The 17,690-nt window shown below is 29.5% G+C and overlaps 2 protein-coding genes across 4 annotated transcripts; both read left to right on the forward strand.

Moving 5' to 3' along the window:
* The first annotated feature begins 3,991 nt into the window (after positions 1-3,991).
* LOC136772418 (neprilysin-like) lies at positions 3,992-11,021 on the forward strand. Of its 2 annotated transcripts, XM_066725375.1 has the most exons (18): positions 4,001-4,208; positions 4,397-4,488; positions 4,899-5,060; positions 7,276-7,359; positions 7,422-7,633; positions 7,709-7,858; positions 7,930-8,040; positions 8,135-8,276; positions 8,351-8,468; positions 8,545-8,635; positions 8,708-8,881; positions 8,963-9,063; positions 9,183-9,241; positions 9,337-9,388; positions 9,463-9,530; positions 9,626-9,771; positions 9,928-10,095; positions 10,781-11,021. In XM_066725375.1, the coding sequence occupies exons 1-18, from the start codon at positions 4,177-4,179 to the stop codon at positions 10,955-10,957; spliced, it is 2,139 nt and encodes a 712-aa protein (XP_066581472.1). In that variant the 5' UTR covers positions 4,001-4,176; the 3' UTR covers positions 10,958-11,021. The 2 variants fall into 2 exon arrangements, 1 of the variants encoding a protein (XP_066581472.1); XR_010822451.1 differs by lacking the exons at positions 9,463-9,530; positions 10,781-11,021 and having other exon boundaries at positions 3,992-4,208; positions 9,928-10,062.
* Positions 11,022-11,530: 509 nt separating this feature from the next.
* On the forward strand, positions 11,531-17,192 carry LOC136772403 (neprilysin-11-like). Of its 2 annotated transcripts, none has more exons than XM_066725357.1 (18): positions 11,531-11,604; positions 11,790-11,881; positions 12,267-12,428; positions 12,746-12,829; positions 12,894-13,108; positions 13,186-13,335; positions 13,408-13,518; positions 13,611-13,752; positions 13,824-13,941; positions 14,018-14,108; positions 14,181-14,354; positions 14,435-14,535; positions 14,653-14,711; positions 14,805-14,856; positions 14,931-14,998; positions 15,094-15,239; positions 15,402-15,569; positions 16,765-17,192. In XM_066725357.1, exons 1-18 carry the CDS (start codon positions 11,573-11,575, stop codon positions 16,945-16,947), a joined length of 2,148 nt encoding a protein of 715 aa, XP_066581454.1. In that variant the 5' UTR covers positions 11,531-11,572; the 3' UTR covers positions 16,948-17,192. The 2 variants fall into 2 exon arrangements, with proteins under 2 accessions (XP_066581454.1, XP_066581455.1); XM_066725358.1 differs by having other exon boundaries at positions 11,564-11,608.
* The last annotated feature ends 498 nt before the right edge of the window (positions 17,193-17,690 follow it).

Consider the following 17,690-nt stretch of genomic DNA (forward strand, 5'->3'; position numbering starts at 1 on the left):
GCGCGTTGGTCACTCACGAACTACTGTGACTGCTATCATTGATGTTGGCACCAGAAGAACGCTTGAAGCTTCTGGGTCTATTTACGGACTCAGGCGTAATTGCTTTTACGGTGCAACCAGACATACGCTCCAATCCAGTCGTCCACCTTGAAAGACACGCGACAAATTTGACCACAAATGACGAATTCCGCAACATTCTGTTTCATTTCCATACATGCCATCGCGTTCCGTCCGGCGATCGAAAGTACATACTGCACAGTAGTCAGCTACTCTACTGATACCTGCGTGCTATATCTGCCCCGCTAAGAGAAGCGTTTGATAAACGGCCCTCTTGTCCACTTCAAGTCCAATCCCGATACGTGCGAACCACGACTGTGTCGGAATGCCAAACGACCTTGGTCGTTCTTAATGCGCCGTGCAATCAATAAATAGCTTTACGAAAATAGATAGTTATTATTAGTAGATTTTATCAAAGTGGAAACTAATAATTAAAATGTTGGAAAAGATGAAACAAGCGTTTGTTTCTATATACTAGTTTATGTCCAGCTAGCTACTTTTTGTTAAAACTTAAATTTTATTACTTTGAAAATGGCAATGAAGTTATTCGTCAATTTAGGAACGAATAATTATAATCATTAATATTTAAATTATTTGTTAATGGGTAGATAATAGATGTATACGTATTGTAATTAAACTGTATTACAAATAATAAAGTATTATAATCTTCAGAAGGAGAGATTTTAGGTATATAAATTTTGTCTAAAGTTTAAATATAGTGTGCTTAGAAATTTAGAAATACTTATTATACAAGTAAACGAGATATGGAAAACTACCACCTTTAATAAAGAGAATATCATTCTGTATAAAGAATTTCGCTCTACACGATGGAGTTATGAGTTAAGCTAGTCGTACATGGGTCTGTTAATCATGTACACACAATTTTATTAGCTGCTGATATGTTGACAGAAGCTGAGATAGATAAAATATGAAATCGTAAATTATGTCAAAATATATATATATATATGTATCACTTGTAAATAATATCATACCTAAACCGTATACCGCATCATTGGGAATTGCATATGTATATATTTTAGTTTCCCGACCGCACAGATTATGCTATGTATAATTATTCAAATTTGTAATATGTAACATTTCACCTTTGGATTCATTCCATCTGCAATTTTATCACTTCAAAATAATACAAAATTTATATTAATGATTTGAATATTGTTTTGTTTAATAGTTTTTAATAGGGAATGAAATTAAAGATAATTATTATTATAAAGAGCAATGAGTTGTATTACAATATTTTCTTTAGAAAATTTTCTAGATACCTTTTTCAAGGTTTACTGCTGTAACGCAATCACAACCAAATTTATCTACATACTTCAAAAGATATTATTTACAGCTAAGCCAACTACAACTATTGGTTAAACTTAATCACACATTTTCTTTATTGCAGTTGATAAGAATAGATTGCCAATTTATTTCAGTAGAAGAAATCATTAATTTATAAGATTTCCTTAATATATAGATATTCAAATCATAAGAGATTGTGTTTGATTCTCATTATTAAATAATCTAACAATGACTCACATCTGTTACACAATTACGTATCATAAATCTACGATATATGAAATGCTCAATAAAAGTATATTTTTACTAATACTCGTGTTTTTAACATTAACATCAAGCCAATTGTTCCTATCAAAGTACAGATATACCTATTACGGTGTTTTTATGCATCATCTCACTGCACTTCCAACCGTATATCATTTATGAAGATAGGCTACTAAAGATTAAATCTCTTATGGAGGCTCGTTATAAAAATATAAATGGCATTGTCCATTCTCATTTTCTCCCATGACGTTTGCCAAGAGCGCCAAAGAGACACTCGGTATGTAGGAAGCCCCATTTTTATCAATCCGGACGATTTACTCCTGAAATAACTATAATGCGAAAAAATGCCCTAGCCGAAATTTTCACAGCTAGAAGAAGAATCTACGGAAATGCAGAGGCTGAGAATCTTCCAAATAAGCCCATCTATAAAAAAGGTATATCATAATCTAATTGAGAAGGCATTATATTTTCTTATTTTCTGCAACATAAAGTTTAGGACTCTGTTAAAATATGAACCAGATTTGTTTAAAATGCCTTGCGATTTATTTTTATTCAATCGTAGGATTGAATGTGCCTATACTGATAATAGTTATTTTTCAGTCCAAACTTTTCAAATGCAAAAAAATCACAAAATGATCATCATATAATTTTTTTATATTTCTAGATAATTGCTTAATTTCAAAAAATCACACGTGGTTTCTAATGAAAGATCTTTGGTAAATAGTGGTGAATTTTAGGCATTCTTGTACATATCCTGGATCCTGGAAGACTAATTAGTCTTCTAGCATTAAACCATTAAGAAAAGCTTATAGAGAACGCTATTTAAAACGTGTTCGGATGATGTTAATCTTTTCCTCGTAATTATTCAATGCCGATTCCTTTTATAACTTTTACTTTCTATGGTAAAGCACAATGAACATGCCACTGACCTTTTTTTAAAATATTTACAAAGGTAGAAAATTGGCTTATTATTCATAGGAAGAAGATAGAGAATTCGCAAATGTTTTATTTTGGCAATCTTATTACCAGAAGCATGTAGAGATTTTAGAAAATTCTTTCTCTTATGAATTGAAAGTTCATCCAGATTTATTCGAAGCTAATTTCCAGAGATTAACAGTATAAAATGTAATTCTGCAAAAATCCATGTGCATAGAACATTTTTATTAGTTGATAATCAGACACTATAGCAGTGGTCAACTTTACAGATAGGGAAATTCATACCAATCAGAAGTAATCATTGATTCATATCAGACGTAGTCTTATATATATTTCAAGAGAATACTAATAATATTTTTAATGATAAAGAAAAGAAGAATTTGAGAACATTATTTAATTCAATATGCAGTTTCAACGTGGCGGTATTTATTGTCTGAATTCGAAGGGAAAAAATTAATTAAAATTGCCCATATACATTTTATCAACTCGTAAATAAAAAATAATCTAAAAAACTTGCTGAATCTAATGCGTAAAATTGAATGAAAATTAAATTTTTAAAAGTTTATAAGATTCTAAAGGGATAAGTCTTCCAAATGCTAAAGTATTTTAATAGAACATTACAAAATTTCACAAAACGATAAATTAAGTAAAATATATTTCGTTATATAAAAATATTTAATTTATAATCTTTTGAAATTGTATTGCAATTAACTGCAGCTAATACTACTTAAAAGTGAACACACATATACCGATGAACACTCAATACATTCTGTTAGGATAATTGGTAGTGCTTCAAATAGCAAAGCTTTTGCTGAAGCATTTAACTGCGCTCCTAATGATCCTATGAATCCATCGTTGAAGTGTTCAATCCTCGAAAATTGATGTTAAATGTAATTGTTTCTTATTGCTCATAATAATAAAATATTCGTGTTCTCTGCTAGCTCTTGAAGAATATCACATCGAGGTGTTGGTTGTCCCACTTTCCGTACAATTGTTAATATTAGTAAAATAATTACCTGTTCTGGTAATATTTATTATATTTGTATCTTATGAATAGTTAAAATGTGCTAGTATATACCCTTATGGTCATCTATAAAATTAATGAAACGTTATGTATACAAAAACTTGTCGAATATGAAATTTTAATACAATAAGTATTATAGGAAAATCAAGCAACTTTAATAGTTATTCGAGCTTTAAGCAGCTCGTTTGATTAAGCAATTAAAAAATCTGTCGACTTATATAAACATTTTTATGATATATTGAATAAATATCATGTTGATTTTTTCTACCAAATTCTTTGTTTTTAGATGCTATTAATAAAAGGTGAGAAAGAAGAATCGATTGTCCTTAAATATAATACTTGTAACGTTTTAAAGACATGATAATATGTCTATTTTTATTTATTGAACAAAATTTATTGACTGATAGACCACCTGTTCTTATCTACTGCCATTAAACTAATAAGTACTTAGATAAATTCAACCAATAGCAGTGAGAAATATTGTAATTAAAGTACTGTAAGGAATTAACAGAGTATATAGTATCAGTATCACAGTCAAATTTGCATCTAAATATTTACCATTTTGCTAAATATTCTGAGTTTTTTTTATAAATATGTGTAATATATTCTTTTGGTGTGTAATCATGTAAGTATTTCTTGAAGGATATTATTTCTAAATTTTAAAGGTATTCTGTGAGACATAGTATAATAAATGATGAAGTACTTTTCATGCAAAGTAATTTTCTATGAATTCTTCTTTATGGAAAAGATGGTTTATAAGGAAATATTTTTATCAAATAATTATTTTTCTCTTATTCTTTCATAATTTACTAGAATCTCAATAGTAGTCTCATATGTTGCCTGTTCCGGTGAAGATAACTCTTATGATCTCGCAGTTTGTAGGACACCAAAATGCATTCAAATTGGTAAGAATAATAGGATTACTCCAATAATTATACTTAGTTGTTATTTTAATCACGATAAAGTTGATCAATGCATGAACTCTAAATTATATTGCACTGAAAAAAATGTACTCGAATTTGAAAAACATATTGTACAGGGTCTCCGGTTATTTCTTTCTGCACATTATATCAGTGATAATAATTAATGACATATTTTATGACTTCTACAGAAGACCTTCTAGACTGCGAAAATAGAAAAAATTTGCACTTAGGTATAGTGTTGGCCATACGTCTATTATAGGATAACCTTATAACGTTATTTTTCAATTTTTGAAAACAGCACATCTAAAAATATGGTTTTCTCTACGAAGCTCAAATCATTTTTAATATTTTATCTAATTATTTAACTTACATAATTGACACTACTTTTCTAGGTAAAGCAATCAGAGCAGGAATGAATGAATCAGTAAAACCATGCGTTAATTTTTATGAATATATGTGCGGACAATGGAAAGTTGACAATCCAATTACCGATGATTCATCATTGCTTAGTTGGGAAACTACAATGAGAAAACGTGTAAAAAGTCGCATTAAGGGTATGTACGCAAAGATTAAATTGCACACTTTTTAGAAGAAAAAAGGAAAGGCGAAATATGTGGCTATATTTTATAATAGAGTATAGGCCCATTGAGAAAACATATTTACTACCGCGCTCAAAATTTATATCAAGCGTAATATAAACTTTTGATGTAAGCACTTTATGAGCAACACTGAACACATCCATTAAAACTTCCAAAGTTAAAACAATAAAATTGTCTATTCTTACGCCTGCAGAATAGTACACTATAATTTTGAGAAACGTAAATGACACGAACACTATACTGCAAATACTTAGTGTATTTGTATAAAGGAAATACCGGCATATTTATATACAGCATACATTTAAATTACACGGTTTATTTGTATTCCTTTTTCCTAACGAAAAACTGATTTTGTATGTCTAACCTTTGGTAGAGGTAGAGTTTGATGCCCTCATACTCATTAGTGTAACGTATTATCCGCTTGGCTAACCGTTCCTTATTAAATAACCATCTCAATCTAGTATTTAACAGCCATCTTATAACACATTTAAGTATGTGTGTATCGGTTTTTGACTCTCAGATTTTTTCTACCTGAATATACCATATAATAGGCTTGTTTTTTACCTGCACTTTTACACTCAAAATGATATAATACATGTTACGTGTAGTGTAGAAAGCAGTACGATATGTAATATATAGATTATTATCATTCCAATATTAAATAGTCACGAAAACACAATAATTTTGTTTTCATTTTATTTAGATATAAATTATATCCATTATAGTGAAGTGTTGAAGGACGTGTGAAGATCGCCTTCGGCTTTATGAAAACCTGCAATTTCGAGCGTGTATTTCTGTGGTTCATTCCAAGTGCTTTTCAAACACCTATTTTATTGTCCCATTCAATCCAATGATTTACAAAATATTTTAATTTGATGTACTTTGTAATATGAATACGCGTTGTATGATCTACCACTCACGTACACACTACATCTCACATAATATTTAAAAAGGCTGTATACCAATAATTAAACATTTTAAGATTTAATTTCAATTAATAATGATAATTTTAGATATCCTTCAATACTTTATTAATGACTATATTAATATATCAGCATTTATAGATTTTTAGAAACACATAATATAAATACGAAAAATACTTACCCTAGTAGAAATTCAGCTATGGTGATGATCATGCAAGCATTATCCATCTTCCCGTGGTTTTTTTAGGAAGCTGATAAGGAAAACTAACGGTATTTTGTTGGATTTGTAATGCACTGGCTCTACAAATTCTAATTGATTAAACTAAACTGATACTGATTAGTTTTCCTTACCAATTTTAATTATTATTTTAGAGGCTATGGAATTATCGAAACCTCGACTAAATATCCATTATTATCGAATAAAGTATTATTTACATATTAGTTAACCTATAGTTTGATTTGTTAGACTTAAATTGCAGCTATAGTTTAAACTAAAAATTTTTTAATTATATAAACAAACAATTTAATGTACTTTTATATAGACCAGATCACTCTACCAAAATTTGGACTTATTACAATTAAAATTAGAACCACATTTTGTAAATATTCGTAGATTTTTCATCCTTTTAGCAGCAAATGGCCGCACGTGGAGGCAAATGAGGGAGCGGGACAAGCACAAAAAGAAAGAGGAAGCAGAAACATTACCATATATATCGATCATACTCACATAAATGGCGCTAATTATCAAACACAATATGTAACTGATCAAGTCCTAAGCAGCGTCCAACCAGTTTTCCTTTGAATTCGTCCCTTGAATTGCGTAATCTCATTAAAATCCTATTATACATGTAACTGATCAGCCTCAAATCAGCTCCAGACCACTTTTCCTTTAATATTTTCACCTGGCATGTTACTACAAAAGCCACCGAATAATCTAGGTGGATTTCTACTAGTTAATAAGTAACTAATATAATAAATAACTGAAATACCTATTTTTTGGTATAAATACTCGTGATAGAACTTTTGAACTCTCGTAATTACAAATTGCTAATAATGAATAACCGATTATGCTATATTATTGAAGGGTGTTTTTGTCATTGAAGTGTTGGAACATAAATTTTTTAAATGGAATTACTTACATGGTATTTATTGTTATATTGGGTCAGCTTAATTTAAAAAATTGCATTGAAACCTTGCATATCAATATGTTTTTAAGGAAAATACTAATAAACATTTGACTTTTGTAGAAATCTTAGAGGATAAACATAGCAAAGCTAGCAATAAACCTTTACAGCAAGCTAAAGAACTTTTCACATTGTGCATGGATATTGGTAAATGCTTGCTTCTAATTCTAAATTATTCTATTAGTACTTCATTACATTTTTTATCGTAGGAAAGCGTAATTTACAGGGCGCTGATCCGTTCTTTAAGATTTTAAAGAAGGTAGGAAAGTGGCCTATCGTTCATTCAGAAGAGGAAGCGTTTTCTAATATCATATGTTGGCAGCTTTATTACAAAAAGCATGTTGAAATTTTATTAAATTTCGTCTTTTTCGAATTAGAAGTACTTCCAGATTTATACATTGGAAAAGTCCCGAGATTAACGGTAAAAAGCGTTCGTACGAAAATTTTACTGATTTGTGTAAGCAAATGATGTTAACCCCTGTTGTAAATTTTATAGGTGAAGCGGTTTAAGTCATTTAGTAATGATTTTGATTTTATATCTGATGTAGTATCATATTTTCAAGAAAATACTAATCAATTTTATGATGAGCAACAAAGAAATAATGAAATTCAAGACATGGTTAATTTTTATAAAGAGTTAGAAGATGTTTGTATTATTATTATTGTTAATACCAAATATAATTTTACTTATTATAGGTTAATATTTATATTATTTAGATAGGAAAGCCGGATAAAGAACTTTCTATTTCCCAAGGCTACAACATAATGACAATTCAAAGTTTTCAAGATATATATGATTATTCTAAGGGAATACATCCTAATGCTAAAGTATATTACAAGAAAGCTTTAAAAGTTTCTGCTACTATTTAACTGTAATTACCTCGTTACGTATCTAGTTAGTTTATAACCTTTTCTACTTCAGATTGATTGGCTGCAACATTTGAAACTAGCAACAAAACACACTGGAGTTCAAATTGATAAGACTACCAGCATAGTTATCGAGTATCCAGATTTTTTTAAAAAGCTGCCGGCTTTATTAATAAAAACAAAACCTCGTACTATAAGTAAAATATTGCACTACATTAGCATTCATCGTTAATAGTTTGTTATTTTTATTATTTTTATTATAACATTCTAGTGAATTTTATGGCTTGGAGTTTCCTGTATAATGTAATAGCACTAGGAGACTCAGGACTTCGGAAAATTGCACTTTTAGAACAAGTGAAGCGACAAGGCAAAAAAAAATTTCCACCATGGTTATTTTTGAAATATATGTATTTGTAAACATAAGTCATTTAATACCAGTTATTAAGCTCTTTAATTTTTACATAGGGGATATATATGCGCCACACAAAGAAACTTAAAGGAAGCTATTGCTTACGAATACGTAAAGCGTTATTCTTCCGAAAATGATAAGAGAGAGGTAAATATTTATAACAGACGCAATTGGTCTTATAATTATTTATTATAATTAATTATAATATTATGTATCCAGGTGACTGAACTCACTAATCGTCTTATCGAAATAGTGGCAGAAACAGTTAGTACGACAGAGTGGATGAGTCAGGAAGTCAGGGAGCAATCTAAAGAAAAAGTAGAAGCTGTGACGAAACTTATTGTTTATCCTGATGATTACAGCGATGCTCTCATTACTGAAATGTTCAAAGAAGTAACTTTTTTTTAATATAAGATACACGCACATATGTCATATGATCAGATTATAATCATTGGTTTCTTATTTCTATTTCAGTATGAACTTGAAAATAGTCTTGTAGAGAGTGTTGTAAAACTGGATATTTTTTATAAAAAGAAAGAGATATTAAAATTTAGCGGATTAATTAAAAAAACAGAGTAAATATACTACTAACATATTCACAATTTGGGCCCTGCTCTATTAATTACGCTTTAATGTAATCTGCTTATACTAATTTTTACACATTGTATTACTTATTTTATTTAATATTCTTTAGATGGTTGGTTGAGCCAACAGATGTCAATGCATATTTCCACCTTTCATCTAATAGTATAAGTTAATAAACCATTTTAACTATTACAAATATAAATAAAAATAAGAATTTTTGTTCTAAATTGTGAAATTATTGATAAAATTATTTATTATTTTAGCTATGACAGCTGGCGCTCTGCAAGAACCGCTTTGGGATACTGAATTGCCAAAGTAAGTAGAATTTACATTTCTTTATATTTGCTACATTGCTTAAGGAATATTTTTATATGGTTATTTTTTGCAAGGGTACTAAATTTTGCTGGAATTGGTATAGTAATAGGTCACGAACTTTCTCATGGCTTTGATGACGACGGTAGATGAAATTTTAATATTATTTATTTGTTAAGTTTAAGTTAAGATTATTTGCGCGCAAAGACAAAAAATAATAAATCCAAACCTTGTTTATAGGACACAAATTCGACAAAGATGGAAATGCGGGAAGTTGGTGGCCACAAGACATTGCTCAAAGATATTTAGAAAAATCTAAATGTTTCATTAATCAATATAACAATTATGCAGTCCCAGAACTGTTAGGTCGTTATAACATTTGTAAGGTGCGTGAAATAAATCAACATCTAAATTACAAAATTCTCCATGAATAAAAGATTGGCGTTTAAATTTTTGCACTTGTTCAATTTAAATTATTTATAGTGTATAAAGCTCTAAAAGGCTAAACATAATTAATTTCATGAAATTCACTGTACTATAAGGTTGATGGACTTCAGACGTTAGGAGAAAATATTGCTGACCAGGCTGGCATACAAATATCACATGCTGCCTTAAAAAAAATTCAAAGGGAAGAGGAAAGAAAGGATGTACGATTACCGGATTTGTTGGAATTTACCACAGACCAATTGTTCTACATGTATTATGCACACGTGAGAAATTTACAGTTATTCTAAAGTCTCTTAAATGTTGAAAACAGTTTGTTGCAAATATGTTATGCAGAGTGTAAAGGAAGGAACGTATCGTAATAGAGGAATAGATTCCTAAGGCTTGTCGGACGAAAAAAGTGTCAGCTCACAAAATAATCAGCTCGGCAAATTTCGAGATAAAAATGACTAAAAATTGGCATTTTTAGGCTACTTTTTGTTAACTAATTCAGAGTAGCCACGGCATCGGTTTTACGTCACTGGAGTAGCAAAACCTCGATTAGTCGAGCACCTCAAACGGCTTATTTTTGTTTGCTATTTCCAGTATATTGCTAATATCGAATTGTACCTTTATGTAATACCTCGACCTTCAGATATAGTCAGTGCTTATAATAGATTGCAAAAATGAATCAATTAAGTCGGGAAAATAAAAGGTTTATCGAAAACCTATTAGCATATGAGGAAAAACAAATTACAGCAGACTAAGCAATGGAAAGAATAAAAAACAGCTACTGCTAGCAGAAGCTTAGAATTAACAAATCATTTGTAAACAAAACAAAAAATAACGAACGATATATCTTGAATATTTTTAATCGGATGACTCTCAGGAGTCCAACCCTCCATTATGGTGCAGTCTTCTCCTTATATATTTTGTATAATTTTGGTTTTTATTACTTAATCATTTTTGCAGGTATACTGCTCTAATGTAAATGAAGAAGGAGCTTTATCACAGACAATGTTTGACGAACATCCAGTAAATTCTGTTAGAGTTATTGGTAGCGTTTCAAATAGCATACCATTTTCTGAAGCATTTAAGTGCAATCCTGGTGACCCTATGAATCCTACCATTAAATGTTCAATCTTTTAAAATAATTGATTGTAAAATATTAACTGCTCCTATTGCTTCGAATAAAAAAAGGATAGTCAGCGTAGTAATTGATGTATTAAATTTTGAGTATTTGGTGTCATTGTTGATTAAATTAAATTCTTTTCTCTGCGATCGCTGAAATATAGTAATGGATTAATCTAGATAAATGAGCTATAAATAATGCTGATAAAGATTAGGATGCTAATTAAAAAATGCCATGGAAGCATCGTAGACGTATATCTTTTGTCAGTAATCTTTCCAATGTTTTCACAAATGAAAAATGTAATTTCTATTTCCTGATTGTTTTATATTATAGTTGCTGTTAATATAAAATAAAAAAGAAGAGCCAATTGCCTTTACACTTATTACGTAGAAGGTTTCACGCCAATATGATAATATCTGCATTTTTATTTATTAAACAAAATTTATTGACTGTTAGACCACCTATCCTTATCTACTGCAAATAAACAAATAAGTACTTAGATAAGTTTAGCCAATAGCTATGGGAACTATGATAATCAAAGTATCCCGAGGATTTTATAAAAATTCAATATCACGGTTAATTTGGTTACTAAATATTAGCCAGTGTGCTGGCATATTGTATTTTTTATAAATATGTGTACAAAATTTATTTGCTGTATAATCATGTAAGTATGTATTTTATAAATTTATTTTTAATATTTGCAATTCGTTAGTCTTCGGCACATATAATATTGCAAATGATGACGTACTTTTCTGGTGAAAAAATATTCTATGAATTCTTCTTCACGAGAAAAAGGTTTATGTGAAAATATTTTGTACAAATTATTTTAAATTTTTCATAATTTGCTAGATTCGTAGTAGTAGTCTCATATGTTGCCTGTTCCGACGAAGATGATTCTTATGACGTCGCAGTATGTAGAACAGATGAATGCATTAAAATTGGTAAGTATGATAGGATTAATTCAATAATGCGATTTAGTCAGTATTTTAATTACTGTGAACTCAATGAATATATAAATTGTAAATTATATTAAATTTAAGAATATTTACTTCAAATAGAATAACATATTGTACTGATAGTCCGGTTGATTCTCGATCTGTACATATTATATGTCGTGATAACAAACATAGTTTTTTTTACGATTTCTTAAAAAGATCTGCTAGATTGAAAATTTAAAAAAAAATTGCACTTAATTGCTTATAATTGTATTACTCAGTTATTGAAAAAAGGCAGGCAAATAATATTTTTCTACTTACGAAAACGAAATCAGTGTTAAAATTTTTTCTATTAGTTTTCTAACTTATTTAAATAGTACTACTTTTCTAGGTAATGAAATTAGGGCAGGAATGAATGAATCAGTAAAACCATGCGATAATTTCTATGAATATATGTGCGGACAATGGAAAGTTGACCATCCAATTACCGATGGATCACAGTTGCTAAGTTGGGAGATTACAATGGGGAAACGTGTAAAAAGTCGTATTCAGGGTATGTATGCAAAGAATAAATTGCACACTTTTTAGAAGAAAAAAAAAACGAATTATTGTTGTATTTTATATTAAAATGGCTCCATTAGGAAAGACAAATTTAAGGTCTTTCTATAAAGGTACCCTATCGTCCTATTTACGTATAGATATATATATATACATATATATTTAACTTACACATTTTACTCTTAAGTTCCATTTCCTAACGAAAATCCAATTTTATAGATCAAAATAAAATTGAAAAAAAAAATACATTAAGAACCTATTCATCAGTGTACGTATATAATAAAAATAATTATAAACATTTGATTTTTATAGGTATTTTAGAGGATAAAAGTAACAATACTAGCACTAAACCTTTAGAACAAGCTAAAATACTATACAAAATGTGTATGGATAATGGTAAATATTTCTTTCTACTCCTCAATTTGATTTGATGAGTATTTCATTATATTTTTTATTGTAGACAAGCGCAATGCACAGGGCGCTCAACCGTTTTTTAATATTTTAAATAAATTAGGTGACTGGCCTATTATTCAATCAAAAGAAGAGCAAGCAATCGTTAATACTTTATCTTGGCAGCCTTATTACAAGAAGCATATTGAAATTATATCAAATTTCGTATTTTTCGATTTAACTGTACTTCCAGATTTATATAACGCAACAATCCCGCGATTAACGGTATAAAATGTTATTACAAAAAGTTTATTTATCATCAGCGAATTGAGTGGGATTAACCTCGGTTTAACATTTTACAGGTGCAACAGTTAAAACCATTGAATAATGATTTTAAGTTTATATCGGATGTAGTATCATATTTTCAAGAGAATACTAATAAAGATTACGTTAAAAAACATAGGAATGAACAAATTGTAGACATGATTAATTTTTATAACGAGCTATTAAATGTCAGTGTTAATATTGTTGTTAATACCTAATACAATGTAGCTTATTCTATGGTATTATTCGTATATGTTCAGATAGCAAAGCTGATGGGAGAAATATCGATGTCCGAAGGATATAACTTAATGACAATTTCAAGTTTTCAAGATAAGTATAATGATAATGGCGGAACACATCCAAATGCTAAAGTATATTACAAACAACTTTAAAAGCTCTAACTACTACTTAATTAAATTTATCACACTACGAATCTGGTTTATTTATAATATTTGTGCTTCAGATTGATTTGCTGCAAAACTTGAAACTGGCAACGGAACACACTGGAATTAAAATTGATGAGACTACAAGCATAGTCATTGAGAATCCTGAATTTTTTAATAAATTGCCGGCTCTGTTAACAAAAACAAAACCTTCAACAATAAGTAAAATATATCACTATAGTATTCATCATTAAAAATTTTATTGATTTTATATTTATTATAATATTTTTTAGTCAATTATATGGTTTGGAGTTTCTTATTCAATGTAATATCACTGGGAGACTCAAGACTTCAGAGAATATCACTTATAGATCAAATGAAGCGACAAGGCAAAACAAAATTTCCAACAAGGTTATTTTCGGAATATATGTATTTGAAAACATAAGTGATTTAATACAATTTATTAATCTCTTTAATTTTTACACAGGGAATATATATGCACAACACAAAGAAACTTAAACGAGGCTATTGCTTACGAGTACATAAAGCGATATTTTTCCGAAAATGATAAGAAAAAGGTAAATATTTATAACAGATGCAATAGGTCTTATAATTATTTATTGTAATTAATTATATTATTATGTATCCAGGTGACTAAATTCACTAATGACCTTATCGAAATCGTAGCACAAACAGTTAGTAGGACAGATTGGATGAGTCGGAATGTCAGGAAACTATCTAAGGAAAAAGTAGAAGCTGTGGCGAGACTTATTGCTTATCCTAATGATTACAGCGGTGCTTTTATTATTGAAATGTTCAAAAAAGTAACTAGTTTTCATATAAGATGCACGCACATTTGTCATATGATTAAATTCTAATCATTGGTTTCTTATTTCTATTGCAGTATGAACTTGAAAATAGTCTTTTAGAGAGTGTAGTGAAACTCGATATTTTTTATAAAAAGAAAAAGATATCAAAATTACTTGAATTAGTTAAAAGAACAGAGTAATTAAATTACTGATTTATTCATACTTTGAGTCCTGCTCTATTAATTACGCTTTAATGTAATCTGCTTATACTAATTTTTACATGGAATTACTTATTTCATTTAATATTTTTTAGATGGGACGTTGAGCCAACGAGTGTCAATGCGTATTTCGACCTTTCAGCTAATAGCTTAAGTTAATAAAAAGCTTCGATTCATTTAATTACAAATGAAATTTAGAACTTTTATTCTAAATTGATATTATTAATAAAATTATTTATTATTTTAGCTGTAACAGCTGGTATTCTGCTAGATCCATTTTGGGGTAGTGACAGGCCAAAGTGAGTAGTAGTACAACTTTGTCAGTTTTAGTAGAACACTTGAGGAATATTCAGATATATCTATTTTTTATAAGGGTACTAAATTTTGCTGGAATTGGTATAGCGATAGCTCATGAACTTTCTCATGGCTTTGATCACGAAGGTAGTTGAAACTGTAATATTATTTGTTTGTTAATATTAAATTAGTACCGTTTAAGCAAAGACAAATATAATAATAAATACAAAAAATTTTTATAGGCTATAAATTTGACAAAAATGGAAATTGGGGAAATTGGTGGACACCAGATATTGTTAGAAAATATCAAGAAAAGGCTGCATGTTTCATTCACCAATATGGCCGTTTTGTAGTCCCAGAACTGTCAAATCAAAATCAGAAGCGTTACGTATGTAAACTGAATCTATATCTAAATTACTATACACTTTTAATTTATAAAAGAATAACTCTTAAAATGATGGACTCTTGATCAATTCAAATTATTTGTAGTATAAGAAACTAAAAGTCTAAACGTACTTGATTAATTTAATGAATTTTATTTTATTAAAAGGTTAATGGGTTTCTGACGTTAGCAGAAAATATAGCTGATCAGGCTGCCATACAAATGTCACATGCTGCCTTAAAAAAATTTCAAAGCGAACAGGGAAGAAAGGATGTACGATTACCGAATTTGTTGGAATTTACCACAGAGCAGTTATACTTCATGTATTATGGACACGTGAGAAATTTACAGTTATTCTAAAGTCTCTTAAATGTTGAAAACAGTTTGATGCATGTAATTATAAGATCTGTTATACAAAGTGTAAAGAGAGGAACTTATCGTAAGAGACGAATGAATTCCTAAGGCTTGTTCGATAAACAAAGCGATGGCTTACAAAAAAATCGACTCAACGGTTTTTGAGATATAAGCGTTTTAAAAATTGGCATTTTTAAGCCCATTTACACTGACTGATGAAGCACCAAGCCACCATAGAGTTGTAGCATCATACAACTGGTTCAGTAAAACCTTAATCAACTGATTTCGTCATCGGGCTTATTCTTGCTTAGTAATTACCAAACTTACTGCTAGTACTGAATTGTTTTTTATGTAGAACATCGTTAGAGAATCAGTACTTGCAGTAATAAATTAATTAAGGTAGAAAAGGAAAAGGCTTATCGAATTCGTTTTAGCATATACTAGGGAAGGGTAACTACAAGAAACTGAAGAGTCGATAGAATAAAAGACATTTGATGTTAGTATAGAAGCTCAGGATTAACAAATTATTTTAAAAATCGAGCAATTCGTCATCGTGAAAAATCTCGTGAAAAGATTCAATGCACAGAAAGATTGTATTTTTATCCAACATTTCTTTACGTGACAAGTCTCTAATGAATCGTCAAGATAAGAATGTTCGTATTTCGCGCTATGGGTTCTGATAAGTTCACTCATCTGTGCCTGCGCGCTCGCTTACCATTGCACTAGTCACTCGCACTTGGTCGTGCACCTCGACTTAAGTAATAAAATACGAAAGATATTGGTACCAGCTATACCTCCATAATTTATAAAATTAACATGACTTTTTTACTAAAGCTGAATTCAATTTTTCAAGTAGGTCAAGCAAGAATAACGAAGCTGCCGTAGGTCTTGTATGCTGCATTTTCGTCAATATTTCGAATTTTGGCTTAATATTTCCATAATATACTCTGAATAAACTGCATGTGCGTTGGAAATGTGTAACAAAATAAATTGCATTCTTGAAACTGTACATTTAAACGCTTATATCTTAAAAACAATCGAACCGATCTTTTCGAAACCTGGAACATTTTTCATCGAATAACCATCAGGAAGTCACCCCTGTACTAAAATTCGGTCGACTCTTTAAAATCTGTATAATAATTGTTGAATTGAATAGTTAATACATGATTTTTTTCAGATATACTGTTCTAATATAGAACCAGGAGAGGCCTTCACACAGACGATGTATGACGAACACCCAGTGAATTCTGTTAGAGTTATTGGTAGTGTTTCAAATAGTAGAGCATTCGCTAAAGCATTTAAGTGTGGTCCTAATGATCCCATGAATCCATATGTTAAATGTTCCATCTTCACAAATTGATTGTAAAATGTTAATTGTTCTTGCTGTTTCCAATAAAAAAAGAATAGCTTTCGTAGTAATTAACAGATCGTTTTATAAGTATTTGCTACGATTATTAGGATCAGTAAACAATTTGTTCTTGGAACACTTAAATGTATTGAGCTTGAAAAAAAGTTTCAATTCTAATGAAGTAAAATGAGATGCAGTTCTTGAAGATTGATTTTAGAGTAACATATACGATGAAAAATAAAGTATAACAAAAAGAATTTGGCTTAGCATTATCCATTTCTTTAATAATTTAGGAATAGAGGGTTTAATTATGGGTCTATCAAAATCATAGAACGAATTTGAAAGAACTAGTGGATTTGCGTGGGTCGTCCGATGAAAACCAGATTTTGTACATAACCACAATTTTTTAATTCGAAATATTTTGTATCTATGTATGATTTCAGTATCAAAGAGTCAAAGATCACAACTATCTAATATTTCGCGAATGTATTTTTCAATTTGAAAAGTGCTTTAGTATATGCATAATGCTCCAGAACTCTTAGAGCAATAATAAAAATATTCCTGTTATATTATATTTATATATATAAGGTGTATATTTTAATTCGGATCAGAGTGTGCACGTAAAAATTCTTTTATCTCAATAACTGCAAGAGATAATAATTTTTGTACAATATCCTTTTGGAACTAAATATAAAAGAGTTTGAAAAAGGTCCTATAAAAGAAATTAATATCTCTTATAGAGAGTTACGGAGAAA

The sequence above is a fragment of the Prorops nasuta genome, unplaced genomic scaffold (assembly GCF_024137725.1).
Source record: "Prorops nasuta isolate Cenicafe-Biocafe unplaced genomic scaffold, Cenicafe_Pnas_1.2 PNAS00004, whole genome shotgun sequence".
Classification (NCBI taxonomy): Eukaryota; Metazoa; Arthropoda; class Insecta; order Hymenoptera; family Bethylidae; genus Prorops; species Prorops nasuta.